The sequence below is a fragment of the Falco peregrinus genome, chromosome Z, assembly GCF_023634155.1.
Source record: "Falco peregrinus isolate bFalPer1 chromosome Z, bFalPer1.pri, whole genome shotgun sequence".
NCBI lineage: Eukaryota > Metazoa > Chordata > Aves > Falconiformes > Falconidae > Falco > Falco peregrinus.
Window position 1 is genome coordinate 80,401,077 of NC_073739.1, and position 14,738 is coordinate 80,415,814.

Genomic DNA, 14,738 nt, shown 5'->3' on the forward strand with positions numbered 1-14,738 from the left:
AGCTGACGTTCATTTGTTTTGCTTGAAAGGGAAGTCCTTCTGCCTTGTTTCTGTCCTGATTGACACAAGGCGGGTGAAAGGGAGAGGATGTTTCCTATGCGATCTATAGTGTGGATGGAAGATAGCTGTCACAGTCATTTTTCCCGCTCCCTGCCAAGGCTGGGCTGTTCTTTCGGAGTACCATGGCCATAGGAAGTAACTAAGGCTGTGCTCTGAAGATGTTGTAAATCTAGCTCTAGGGTTCTGAGAGGGAGATTAAATACACTATTGGTGCACAATACTGATCCAGTATAAACTCATTCTCCTGGTTCAAATTTGTTCAAAAAAAAATTGAAGTGACTTAATTTTATCTCAACAGACTTTGTATTGCATCATACTATGTCACTTGTCGGCACCACACTGGCTTTATGGCTCATAAGCTTTACCTATCTGCTGGAACTGCCTTCAAGTGGCATGAAGAAAGGCTTAACCTTCATCTTGGGTGCTCTGGTCCATCCAACTGAAGCCTGATCAGATGCCTGTCCCTGATCTGCATCAAACTTGTGCTGCTGGTGATCTGGCAGTACTCAGACCACAACCACAACCATGCTTAAAATTCCTAGTACTTTTGCAAATAATAAAGAAATAGGTGGGGCTTTTTTTCTTTTTTTTATTCTTTTTTTTTTTTTCTTTTAGTATTCCTAATGTGGGTTAACTGAGTTCAAGTGCAGTCTGGTGCATGCCAGGCTGTTGGTTTTTTGTGTCCTATGATGGATTCTGAAGTTTCACTGACACTTCTCATAAAAGCAAGTTTCTGACCAAAACTTTCCCTGGGGTGTAATGCGGGTTGTCCATTGGCCTGTGCCCCAGAGGCAGCTGCATTTCAGCAGTGGTTTGTATAATCAAGGAAGCAACCCGGGAGTCTTTGGAGTGAAAGGTGATATCTCATCATTAAATGTTGCTGTATAGTCTCCAGTGCTTTGTGGTGAACGGTTTGAAAAAGATGTAGTGTAAAGAGGCTTCCAGGATTTCTGATATTTTGAAGAGATTGGGGATTTAACTGTATGTCACATGAGAGAATGTGAGATCCAAAGGCAACACGACAGAGGTAGGGTTCAAGAAGATATGAGCTCCACTGTGAAGTTCACTGTCACAATCCCAGACTCGTGCCTCAGTTTCCCCTTACCTGAAGCTATTTAATAGGTTTTTTTTTTTCTCTCGCTTTTTCATCTTAAGGTATTTTGGAGTCTGGGTAAAACAAAAGCAGTCTCAGTAGTTACAGCCGTGGTTGGGAGTAGTGTACTATGGGATTTGGGCAGCATCTTTTAATACTGCTCTGAGCTCTCTGCTGGTGCTCCTGGAGCTTGAGCAAAGCAGGAGCAGCACAAATGCTAGGCAGCCGAAAACATGGCTTGCTTGCACTTGTCTCATCAACATCTGGTTGTTACTAATGTGGTTGCCCCTGCACTTAGGGCGAAAGCCATGCCAAGTGTTATGCTCACTTCCATTTCCTGGAGAATCCCTAATAGGTGGATTTCTCTCCCCCTGTTGTGGGCTCTCACATCTGTTTTTGTCCTCAGCAAATTTTCAGTTTAATCACTTTATAGCCCTGGCATCTGAATACTTGCAAGCATGAGTAGTTGCCTGAGGCAGGAGAAGGGAGCCTACTCAGAACCCTTAATGGGATACCCGTAGTATGACCCAAAGGAAGGTCTTGTCCTTCAGGCCTTTGCCTCCAGAAGTGTGTTTGAGGTGCTCAAGAAACACAGGAGCATCCATAGCAAGGCTGAGCACACAGGCATTTGATTATTTCTCAGTACTTATCAGAGGAAGTGTGAATCTCTCTCTAATTAAGAGCTAATGCCAACTTCTGTGAAATTTGTTGTCATTCACCTGTGAATTATCTTCCTCAAATTTAACTTGACTGCAGGAAGCTTACTAGCGGTAACACTTCCCTCTGGGAGCTTAATTTGGATGGTAAAACGCCTCTGTAGTGGCTTATTGAACAGATCTTGATGCTGGTGAGCTTCCGAGGCCTGGAAGGGCAGTTTGGGTGAGCGCTTCAAAGTCTAGACAGGCCCCACCTCTTGGGGGTTTAAAACAGAGCTAGAGGTCTCCTGGAAAATTAGTTAGTTTCCTCCCTAGATTTCCAGATATGCACTTTGCCAGCTAAGGCAGAAAAGCTGTTGCAGGAAAAAAAAAAAAAGTCTTGATCACTGTCCCTCCAGCGCTTCTGCTCCTGGCTGTCTGGAGAGGGGAGATCAGAAGGTTTCCAGAAGAGGTTACACGTTCAGAAGCCTCAAGTGAGGTTTCCTAATTAGTCAAAGCACAGGTAGCCTGCCCAAACAAGAAAGACAAGTATAATGTCCCTGCACCCAAGTCATTTAACTATTAACCCTGGAGGAGAGTAAGGAGATACCTAAAACAATGACCCAGTTAATTCTGCCTGGTGTTTGAGCAGCAAGGGGGTTTGTTGCTACCTGCGGGTCTGGTGATATCACCATCTGCAGGCTCTCAGCAGAACCGGAGGCCAATAGTTGTAAGTGGGATTTTAAGGTAGATTTGGCATGAACTCACCTGACACTGGTGTAATGCAATGACTTTATTCATCTGTTGCTTGTTTCTACTGACCCGGAGGCACACAGCCAAGCGGGGATGAGTGTTTGAGCATCATGACCCAAGAGCTTGGGTCCAAGGCCAGCAATCAGCCTTTGGAGCAGAAACCTGGCTTTTTATTCATCCTCCATAAAACATTACCCAATGCTTCAAAACCTGAAAGACCCTTCCCAGCTCAGAGCCATGAGTTTTGTTCATTCAACTATTTTTTCGTTCATTTATCCCATTCAACACAGGGTCTCAAATGGTTGGTTCATTGTGCTGGTGGCTGCGGTCCCTTCCCTGCGCCCTTGGTGGCTGCAGACTCAGCCTGCTGAGCTAGATTGGTGTCTGCCAGAAGCCTTCTCTTTTTTTACCGGCAGCGAGAGAGGTTAAAAGCCTGTGGGCGGAGGCCAGCACAGAGTGCCCATTGTACATGCGTGCATACCAGAGCAGTAACTCCCTGGAATGCTGCAACGCTGAGGCTTTACCACCTTGTGTTTGTGTTGCAGCCCAGGAGCGTGTGTACATTTTGTCCCTCTCCTAGGAGATTAACGATGAGAAATGGCAGACGAACAGGACGGGCTTTCCTCCCCCCTCCCCCCCCCCCCCGCCCCTCCTTTTTTATTTTTATTGGACCGGTTGGAAGAGGAAGGTAACCCTGACTCCCATCACCTCCATAGGCTCAAAGGAGAGGCAAGGTGCAAGGCTGGCCAATTAGGCAGAGCAGCTCCCGTGCAACTGGGTGGATTTAATGTACTAATTTCATTAGTAATTAATGACTACCACGTGGTAAACACTTGGGTTCAAAACTATGTAAGGGCATTAACTAACCCACTGGGTAGTGAGTTTGAGTGAGGTGGGTGTGATCCTTGTTGTATAGGTGGTGGAATGGAGAGGCTCACCGACCAGAGGGTGAATCGAGGCAGAGGTGCAGGAGACCTTGGGTCTGTTAGCTCTTCAGCATCACCTTAAATGAGACCAGTGGCAGTAGCTCTGGGGAATGTGTCTCTTCCCTATTGCCAAAAGATGTGCTACTGAAGTGTTAATGTTTTTATGGTGTACCTCTATCTGCTATGAGCTACGCTGCTTAGAAGCCACCTCTTAGGCCAGATGGCAGTTCAGGCTGCATGAGAGTGCTTCCTCTGGGTTTTTTTTGGTGGGTTTTGTTTGTTTGGGTTTTGTTTTTTTTTTTTCTCTTTTCCTTGCTTGGACTGTCAGCTTGTGCTGTTTATGGGAACTTTATTTGAATTTGTGTCTGGTGGGACTTGGGTGGAGGTCACCCAAATGATTTCATGAAGCTCTAGGATGCTTTGGACTCTCCATTAGTAGCCATATGTGTCAGGGTCAGACAAGTGACCCATGCCATACTCCAGTGGAAATGTGGCTATATAACTAATAAAAGGTGCTTGTTATTACTTCTCTTTGAATTTTAAGCTCATGCAAGGTATTTTTAAAAAGCAGAAAGAAGCCAGTGGTACAAGGATGTGATTTTTCTTGGTGAACTGTGCTTTAGAGTAGTTATGCTGATAATGCTGTTACGGTTTGGTGACAGGTAGCGAAATTTTGTTTCTCCTTTATGGTTTATTGCTGCTAAGAATGACTTGGGAAATCCCAGGCTGTGCTCAGATCTTGCAGTTGGTTGAGGGGTGGGTTTTGGCAGGGTAGCAGAGCTAATCTAGCAGGGAGCTACTGCTGAAAGAGTAGGTCTGCACCCCTGCACCCACTCCTGGCAGTGTCTTCTTGTTTCCTTTTCTGTATGCCAAATGTGATACTCCTCTGACCCCTCCCAGGGAGCTGTTTTTGCTAAAGTAGCAGAAAAATATCTTCATTTCTCTCTGAGATGCCCTTCTGCTAATTTTGTAGCCTAAACTGACTTGCCATGGTGGGAGTGGGGTGCAGTAGCTATATGGGGGATTTTAGGGAGTGTGTTTGAAAGCACCTCAATGCCTTTAAAAATGCCTTATGTGCATTTTTTTTTTAACAAATATTTGGCATTTGTCTTAGCCTTTCTGTGTCATTGGGTGATACATCTTTTGCCTCAGTTGAATATTCACAGCTTTTCCTGTTAACTTTGTCCAAGACTTTGTAATGTCCTGAATACAAGTGCTTCCATCTCAAAGAGTTCACTGCAATTTAAAGACAGTTGACATCCGAAAGGATGAGAGCACAGGCTTTGCTTCAGTCAATTCAAGCCTTTGCTACAGATGAGTGGTACCCAAGGGCATGAGAAACTCTAGAAAGTACTGAATTTAGCCTTCCTCCATTGCCCTCAGTACTTGGGTTCCTGATATGTCCTGCAAAAGACCCATGTGGATCCTCCTGCATTTCCAGCATGCTAGGGAACATCTTCGACTGCAGACAGTGTGTGCCTGGCCCGGTGTGTGATGAACTATTAATCCGAAGTATAATCCAGTCATGTCCTCCCTTTGAATAGCTGGCAGCTGAGGGCATCTCTTTTTCTACCTGGGAAGTGGGGAAATAAGGAGTTTGAAACTCCTCTGCCTGACTCGCAGGGCGACACCATGTTTTCTGTGCTCTGATTGCTGGGTTATTGTTTAACCTGAGGCAAGCAAGTGTCTGCCTCTATTTTTTCTTTCCCTCTAAAAACCCCTGTGACAGCGAGGACTTTGAAGTATCAAGGAGGTTCATGAGTATGGAGAGCTGGTTGCCCCCTCGCTTATTTCCCAAGGCCAGAGTTGAAGGCATTGGCATTTATATGCCAATGGGGTTTTTTTGTTTGTTTGTATATCCATTTTCATGAATTTAGCAATACATGAGGTTATCATTCCTTGCTTTGCAATCCCACATCCAGCCCTCAGAAGTACTGGCCAGCCTTGGTTCCCACTTTCCTATAAGGAAGGGACTTGAGATGTTGGAGGGGAAGCCCAAGGGTGCCCTGTTTCAGCTATCTCTACACTTGCATTTGATATGTGTGTGCGCGCTAACTTCCTTTTTTCTTCTTTCTTCTGACAGTGGCAGATTTGGTCTCTTCTGAGCTCCTTGCAGCCTCTGGGCAATTGGGACGTTGAATTTGGCTCACGGTTACCATTCATTCCCTGGGATCGTACCTGCCCTTGCTCTCCTCATCCCCTCCCGCACTCCCCTTCCCTCTGATAAAACTCCAGGGCACTGTGGTATTGCTATGGAGCCCAGGGAGACTTTGGGCAGTTCCCGGCAAAGGGGGGGTGAGGCAGATTTTCTGCCAGCTGCTGTCACCTCCACGAAACCTCCACCTGCCTCCAGCTGCACTGGGGAGACGATGCTGCCTGCGGCGGGCTCGGGGAAAGGGATCCCGGTGAGTGGTGAGAGACTGGAGCCTGAGGAAGAGGATGAGCTGGGTTCTGGGAGAGATGTGGATTCCACTTCCAACGCGGACAGCGAGAAATGGGTGGCAGGAGATGGCCTGGAGGAGCAGGAATTTTCCATCAAGGAGGCTAACTTCACAGAGGGGAGTTTAAAACTAAAGATCCAGACCACCAAGAGAGCTAAGAAGCCCCCAAAGAACCTGGAGAACTATATTTGCCCTCCTGAGATCAAAATCACCATCAAGCAGTCTGGGGAGCAGAAGATTTCCAGAGCTGGGAAAAATAGCAAAGCAGCTAAAGAGGAGGACAGATCACACTCCAGAAAGAAGGTAAGTCCTGTTCTTTCCTGTATTTCTCTTTTCTCCTGAAAGCAGAGGGAGAGGGTAGGGTTAAACCTGCACAAACAGTTTATGCCCAAGGCGTAACCTTTGCAAAGTTTGCAAAGCCTGGCTTGGCTGTGGTGGAGCTAGTACAGAGTGGTACCATCCTGCACTGCCATGTACGCTGTGGGGATGGTCCTGAACTATCCTTCAGGTGAACCAGTTCGGAAGGGTTCAATAGTTCTGCCAGGCCTCTTCTATTTTTGTGTGTAATTGAGATTTTAAGATTAATCATTACATGAGCGATAAATGAAGAAACCCACTTCTAAACCGCTTTGTGTCTTAGCGCTAATACTCGAGCCTTTTGGCAGTTAAAGCTTTCCACTACATTTTCAAAGTACAGGTATGTGCACAGCAAACAATTGAATCCATTCCTGTATACCGGGAGAAGGGCTCCATTATTCTTGATTGTGCCTAGCAACTCTATAGTTATGCTTCAGAAAATACTTCCATTATAAGTCTCATTTTCTTTCAGATGCATATAATTTTCTTGAAATATCATTCTGGAGAGAAATTTTTGGTACTTTAAGTTTCGGTCAAAATTGATCTTTTTATTTTTTCATTTAGTGATGGAGTGGAAGAGGGAGGGGAAAAGAAAGAAAATCCTTTCTTTATATGAGCTGTTTTCATGAGCACCCTTTTGTTTTGTTGTTGGCTTGATTTTTTTTTTTTCAGTAATGTCCCCTATACTTAGTATTAAAAGAAATTTAGCATGTTTTAAGCAGCACTGGTCAGGGGACGGACACCTGGTGACTAGTCCTGTTATTTTGGGTATAGTGGCGTTTCCTCTCCTAGGCATTGGACAAAGGAGCTTTGGTTGGGTTAAGGCTTTAGCACAGTACAAATATTCCACTTCTGTCTCTTTAGTAATACATGGGCGTCATGATGAGTTCAGACAAGGACTCAGATTTGATGAGTCATGAGTATCTCAAACCTGGACAAATCAATCTGGAATGTAGGTGCCCACTGGTTAGAGCTCACGGCATGGCTTGGCTTTCCTGCCTATGCAGCTTGGATCCCTCACTGTGTGGAAGGTCCCTGCTTCTCCCATACCTTATACACTTGATGGATGCTCAAAAGGCTACTTGAAACCTTGAGGAAGCTGATTGCCAAAAGACAGAGCCCAGGGTGATTAACACTGCTCACTCTGAAAGTACATCTCGTAGAAACTGAACTTGGAAAAAGAAAACAAATCAAAATCAAGTTGTGTTGTGGTTTTTTTTGTTTGTTTTTTTTTTTCTTAGAATCGTGCTAAATGGCATACTCCACAGGCATGAAAAAATAGCTCTTCTTGGCACAGCAGAGGCTTGGCCCTATAACACACTGAGAAGAGATTTTTCCCACCTCTTGAGAGGGATGGGCTGTCTTAGCACCCAGCAATGTCTTATTTCCACTTCCCTTTCCTCCCTGAATGCTTGCAGAGGTCTCAAGGGAACTAGTGGTTGTGTGAGACCATGCTCAGTGACAGCAAAGGTGTCTGTCATAAGCAACCTCTCCATGGCCCTGCAGGGAGAAAAGAATTGCAAACCACTGCCTGCTGTGCATGGACCGTGGAGAATATGGCTGCTTAGAAATCGGAGCTTTCATTTGCATTTATCACCCACTCTGGTATGGAAGGCATGTTTTTTCCTTCACGTGGCCATCCAAAAAGGTTAAATAAAGCTAACTATAAGTAAGCTAGGTGCAAATAAAATAACCCTGACAACAACAAAAAAGGCACCTTGTGTAGTGTGGTTATGCTCAGGGTGAGACTTTAATTGCAGAAAGATAAGGAGTTTGAAGGAAGTGGAACATGGCCCAAATGTGGTTGCATCTAGCTTGCACTTGTTCTGTAAGGTCTGAGCTGGCTGGTGCTGTGTTCACACCCTGTGCACAGGCTGCAAGTGCTTTGGGACAGCACTGGCCTAATCTGGCCATTAAAACAAAACAAAAAAATAAACCAACCCAGCAGGTGGATGCTCTGAGCAGATGGGGAGAGGGCTGCTGCACCGGCACATCCATTAGCATAACACCCAACGGCTGTGTGCAGCAGCTGCTGAGCCAGGGCTGGGGCAGAGGAGTCCCCAGCAGGGATCTGGAAGACCCCAGTGCTGTGATCTCCAGGGGTTTGATGCCTGGAGACCTGCAGTCTGCATCACCAGTATGGTAAATAACCTGCAGCTGAAGGGATTTTACATGTAACTGCTTCTGAGCTTGTGGGTTGCAGGATCAGGCCCTGGCTGTGAACATCTCCTATCAATGCGTGATGAAAGGCATTGCAGGAGAGGGAGGTTGGAAACTGGTGGGAGAAGGGTTCCAGTGCTGGCAGCGTGATTGCTTTCATGGCCGGTGCATGTGCCTCATGGCACTTCAAGAGATTTTTTTTTGGGGGGGGGGGGAAGATGGGAGGAAACAGCAAGTTGAAACTTGAAAGGAGCTGAAGTTCTCTGGTGCACCTGTGGGTCTCCCTGGGAAAGATGAGCACGCAGGTACCTTCTGCATGTACTTGCAGAGACATTGAGAGCTGGGGTAGTGGTTAAACAAAGAAAATATGTGGTTGTCACATTTAAATGATTCTGGTGGTTTTGATATTTCAGAGTTTGATTGCCCGTTGCTTTAATCGGCCCAAACTCCAGAAAAGCCAGCTACCAGCAGAAGCAGCAGGGAACAATGCATTTAAACCATCCAGGCTGTTCTTCAGCTGGCATCACTCCACTGTCCTTCGTGGATTTTTGCCAGGAGAGTTTAGCCCAATGTACCCATTTCGCTTGTGCATGGGACTAGCATAATTCTTTGAGTTTACCACCTCGCTTACAGATGCAGGGCGTATATACAGGCCCTACAGACCTGTATGTAAGGATGGAGAGCTCAGCACAAACTGAGCTGCAGTGCCATGCTTCTGTCTCTGGTGGGTGGGAGCCCCTCACGGAGTAGCACCTGAATTTATTTTTCCTCTTGAGGAGGAGCAAACTCTATCAGGACTTGTAAAATCACTTATGTTTGTTGCATAATAATTTCAGCCATATCTCCAGTAGTCCCCAGTGCTTTGAAATACCACTTCAGCATTCTTGCAGGAGTTTCAATACACACAGCACAGAGGGCAAGTAATGAAAACATGGAAGCAATTTAAGTAACAGCATGTGGGTACACAAAGGACTGGTAATACCAGCAATGTAGAAAGGGGCTGTGAACTGGGGATATAGCATTTATTCAGTAGCCACTTAGGGAGCAAGAAGATATGCCTGTTCCTAAGCCTTCCATGGCTCTGCTAATTAGGCAATAGGGGCTAGTGCCTGATTTCTAAAGCTGTGGTCCAGGGAGCAGTGGTGATTAGGAGGGGGCTCCGCGGAGAGCCACGCTGCTCATGTGCCCAGACCTGGGTTTGTTGCCTTTGATCCAGCTGCTATGCTATATTAAAAGATGTAAACATACAAAAAATACTTTCCTTGTGTTGCTTTTCCATGTAAGCAATTGCCCCAGGGACATGATGTGATGATGAATGGGAGGGAAGGCAATCCAGGAGAGGATCTTGCTGGGTGCGGTTGCTGATGCCCTGGAGCAGGGAGGGAGGCAGGGGGTGAGAGAGCATCAGTGCTGGGAACCTCTGCCGGCTTGTGTGCTTGGCTGCAACCCAACAACTTTTGGGGTTTCTTTTAAGTTGTAACCATGCCAAGTAATTTCACATCAGCTTCCCCTTCTTGAAAATAAGAGTGAAGATAGTTTCCTAACCCCTTTCCCAGAGCTGCTCAGAAGGTGAATCGCAGCTTGGGCTGTCCATGCAGCCACTTCTGTGGCAATTGGAAAGTACAAAAATGTTCTGTAAGCGTTTGCTCTTATTTCAACCCTTCAGCACCTGGGGATGGAGTGGGCTGAACCCTTTCCACATCCAAACCCACAAATGGCTCCATTTCATTTAGTCTGATTGCTGAGGGAGGGAAGAAAAAAGCCAGGAGCCCTAAGGATGTCCTGCTGGCATACTGGCTAGGCCTGCAGCCACTGTTCACCCACCTATGGCAGAGTTGCTCAAGTCCAGTGTCCTCAGCATCACTAAAGAAAGGTGCCTTTCCCTTTGGATAAGGAAACATGCTGTCAGTCTGGAAGGGCACTGAAAGTGTGGCACCATATGCAATGAAGTAATCCATCAGCATTCCCTGCTTGTCATCTAGCATTTAACAAGCCCCAGATGAACCAGTATTTCCCTGGTTTTGTTTTATTTTTTTTTTTTTAACCCTCCCTGGTTTTGCTGCTCTATTTTCTTGTGTCTGCAAACAGTTCATTTTCTGCCCCCTTCTTTCATCAAGCATAGCCTGACAAAGTTTCCTTGGAGCTTCCATCGTATGCATAACGTCCTGCTTCAGGGGATGTAAACTCATTTTTTTGCAATTATTATTGCACTGGGTTTTTTTGAGAGCTTGGGATGGGTGAATGCATTTTATTGCTGAGAGATAAGTGGCAGCAAGTCAATTGGAAGTAAAGCTTCCTTGTGTGCAGTCAGAGGAAACTCTATCCTTGGATTTTCTTGCAACTTTTTTTTTTTTTCTTTGAGTTCCTGTAGGTATTGCAGTTTATCTGCAGGAAGCAGTTCTAGCATTTTTTCCCTTGAAATTCAGTCTTCCTTTCCCCTGCACCTCCCCAACTTTCTCCTGCGGTTCTCCTTTCCTCAAGTAGTCCCTCATTCACATGCTTTTCCCTTTGTACTCCTCCTTCTTCCAGAATATCATGAACGTTTCCCCCGCCTCCTTCCACCTTCTTTGCATCGCTGACTGCACATTGCACTTTCCCTCTAGGTTCTCATGTGCATCTGCAGCTCTTGTTGGATTACCGCTGTGCCGGACTCCTCTCCTCGGTGATTTGCGTGCATGATCATCCAATTGCTCATAGTGCATGCTTTTTCCTCTTTGCTAAGGGCATCCCCGTGTGAGATGTCCTCTGAGTCAGCTCTTCCTCTTGCAATCCCAAACATGGCTTGGGGACTTTACAGAACTGTTTGCTCCCTGTGCTGCGTGTGGCTTAGCAAGAAGGTGGCACTTGCTCATTTGTGGTGGTACTTGCTTGAGGTGGCAGGTTTTAATTTACAGCTTCTTTTTCTTTTACTTTTTTCCCCCTCAAAGTATGAGGCCCCCTCCACAGCCCTTTATGCCCGGACCTGTTTCTGTGCTGGTTTGGTCCCCACCATTGCTTAGCAAAGCCTCGAGGCTGCTCTAAATGATGCTGGTGGCAGGTACCTGAAGCTCACACCAGCAGGGTAGATCTCAGCCTCTGCCCAGGTTGTGACAGAGTGGTGAAGCACTCGCACAGTGGGGAAATCTTCTCCTAGTTGTATTTAAGGTGAAACTGTTTTTTGAGCAGCAGAGAGACCAATTCAGAGCTGCTCTGACAGGCACAAGGCTCCTGGCCTTTTTTTTTTTTTTTTTTTTTTACAGTCTCTACACAAACTGGGTGCAAAGCTACACAAGCTCAGGTCTTTTTGATATTCATCCCAGGCTTCTTTTTGTCTAGCTTTTCTTTCTACAGCAGTTTAGTGCCCTCCCACTACAACTACCTTGGGTTCCCCCAAAAAGAGAGCAGGAATGAATTTATTTGTAAAAACTTCAGAGATGATGAAACCAGTTTGCTGTGAGCTGAGAACCACTCAGGCCCAGCTTCATCATGGTCCTTGTAGGCACCTGAGGTGTCCAGATGGGGAGTTGAGTCCTCTTGGGCCCCCATGTAGTCTCCTGAAGGAGGCTGGTCCCTCCTGAAGGTGGTTCAGTCTTTGCTGTGAAGAGCAGGGAGGGCTGGATCCTGGCTCTTACCCTTCCTTCTCCTTCTCCAAAGCCTGTTGGAGCAGTGTCTGCCTTGCATTGTGTCATGGATAACTTGTGACAGGCATAAGGCAGAGTTTCTTTTCCAGCTTGATGCTCTGCCTGAGCCAGCTGATGCCCATCCCTCACTGTCTGTCTGCTCCCAAAGAGCCGTGACTATATTTTTCCTTTTTTTTTTTTTTTTTTTTTTTTTTTTCTTTCCCCCCCCTCTTCGTGTAGTTAAGAATTCCTCAAAGAAGCAAATGTCTGGCAGTGAAGGGCTGGGCTGGGGAAATCTAAGCAGGTTTTTATTGCTTATTGCCGAGTGCCAAATGAGGAAGACTTGCTGTATTTGATTAGCTGCCATATGACCAGGGCTTGTGGAGGCAGTCTGTGTCGAGGACAGGTTTTGTTTTGCAGCAGTCACTCCCACGGCCAAGTTTCGATGGCCCTCTGTGACATTTCCTTGTTTGCTTATGCTATGTCTTTCTTTTTAAACCATGACAAAATGTCCCCAGTGCTGGTTTGGGGCTGAGAAGACACTGCAGGGAAGCAACTGGGACCAGTGCAGGGAAGCTGGGGGGTCCAGCTGGAGGTCCTGAAGTCCCCACCACTGAACCCTGGGAGGGGACGGGTGCTGCCCCTGGCAGCCTCATAAAAGCTTGGCCAAGTCAGTGCACGCTCGTTGTGTTTCGAAAGCACTGTGGCCTCCAGGTTGGAGACATGATGTGCTGGCATGTGCACCCCGAGCTGCAAACCTCTGTACCAGCTGTATCTTCATTTGCAGAGGTTTTGGGATGCACAGGGGTGTCAGTACTTCATGCACATGCTCACATTCCTCCAGCATCAACTTTTGCATGCAGCACTCCCTATTCTCTCCTTCCAGGCATGCCTGACCACAGATATGTTCTGATTCACCTCCAGCTTTTTCATCTTCAATTCCTTTTTCACACACACACGCATACCCAGCTAGCCCCCTTAGGTCAGGTCTAATTTTTCACGTTTCATTCCCAAGTGGGCTTCCCACTGCCTACATTCTCCTGCATAGCCAGTGGGGCTGCATGATGGACTCATCTTGAGCTCATTTGAACGGAAAGAAGGGCTTCACCTTTCTTTTTCTAAGAACACTGAAACTTGTGGAAGTTGGTTTCTGACCACTTTCCTCTTATGTATCTTCTCTAGTGTCTAATGGTGAGTGAACTTGCTGGCCAAGCCCTCTTTGGGAACCCCTCAGAAATTCCTTCTTCTGGCCAGCAAACAATTTGAACAAAACTTCTTTGAATATTGTATCTCAAAGATTTCTGTTCTCATATCAAATTTGATGAAAATTCATCAAAATACTGCAAAAACATTGAGGAGAGGATCACGCAAGCATGCAAGGGGTTTGTGTGCACATTCACATACACACAAACACAGCGTGATCACATTAGCCTTGTTTCCTTAGGAAACCTGTCTAAAAATATCCAGAATAAACATGCATTGTTTTGTTTTCTTTTTTTAACGCTGAGACTTTTCCAGCTTTTGAACCTTAATATGATTCTATTTGATACGTGACCCTTGAGGACGAGTCCAGTTAGCTTAGTTTTCATAAGAATGTTATTTTCCATTGCTTGCCATGACCTATAATGTGAATTAGACCAGTGGCTGTTGGCTTCATTTCGGAATGTGAAATGCTCTTTCTACATCAGGATTATATTTGCACTCCGAGGGGCAGGTGATTGATATCAGGAGAGGGATTCTCAAGCCATGGTGCATGCACAAGTAGCAGGACACTGCTCCAAGTAGGATGGTCAGTGTGGAAATAACTCGACTTTTCCTGGGCGGTATCAAGCAAACCACCTTATTATCTTCTCTCTCTCGTTTTTTTGTTTGTTTTTTTTTTTTTTTTTTCCTGGAGCTGTGGACTAGCACTGAAAGGGACAGTGGAAGGGTGGAAGGGCTAAGGTGTCTTACTACAGAAATGAGGTTGCATGTTTAAGATGTGGCTTAGACTGTGGCCAATGTGTAAGATAACATTGCTGAAGGTAAGGGCATGGTCATTCATGATGGACAGACAACGGCAGCTGTGTTTGCAGAGCTAAGTGTGTCTACCAGGCTCATTTTAAGACGGTGCCTCATGTTATTGCACATTGATGTCTACTGTTGGCAGATCCTGTATGAAGGCATCAGGTAAGCCTTTCCTTCTGTAAGAAGCTCACAAGCTCTGTAGAAATAAAAGGAGGAGAAACGAAACCATCTTTTCTCTTAGTACGCTGTATGAAACAGAGTAATGAGATTAAGTGACTCACTCAAGGAACCTGTTACCGGCCAGGGTAATACTTGGGCCTTTTTCACTGAGCTGTGGTTGCTTAACCATGACACAACTGAGTCTCCCAGGTGGTGGCTTGATCTTCAAGCCTTGGGTGCACAGCTCTTCTGGAAGCCTTTTCTGCTTGTCATTGAAATTGGTGAAGTTGTTTCAAAACTATTAACTCTTTGCATCTTCACTGTTAACTTAAAAATAAAATTTATCTCAAAGAAGAGTTAAAGATTGATGCAGAAATGAGGTGGGTGGAGATTTGGGGCCAGCATGCAATGTCAGTCTAGATGCCCTTAATAGTCCTTTCTGGTCTGTAAACTCTAAACTGTGGTAAGAGTCAAATGAGCAATATTTACTGGAGGACTCATTATCTTCTCATCAGTTTCTCATGGCTCTCAGTCTCACCTGGGTGGCA

General features: G+C 45.9%; 1 protein-coding gene across 1 annotated transcript in view; it reads left to right on the plus strand.

Annotated features, from left to right (window-relative positions):
* LOC129782727 (SET-binding protein-like) overlaps positions 1-14,738 on the plus strand; it is a 258,827-nt gene that overhangs the window by 11,452 nt on the left and 232,637 nt on the right. The window contains 1 exon segment of the mRNA XM_055790905.1: positions 5,551-6,211. Coding sequence (XP_055646880.1) covers positions 5,720-6,211 — 492 coding nt within the window. The 5' untranslated portion in view covers positions 5,551-5,719.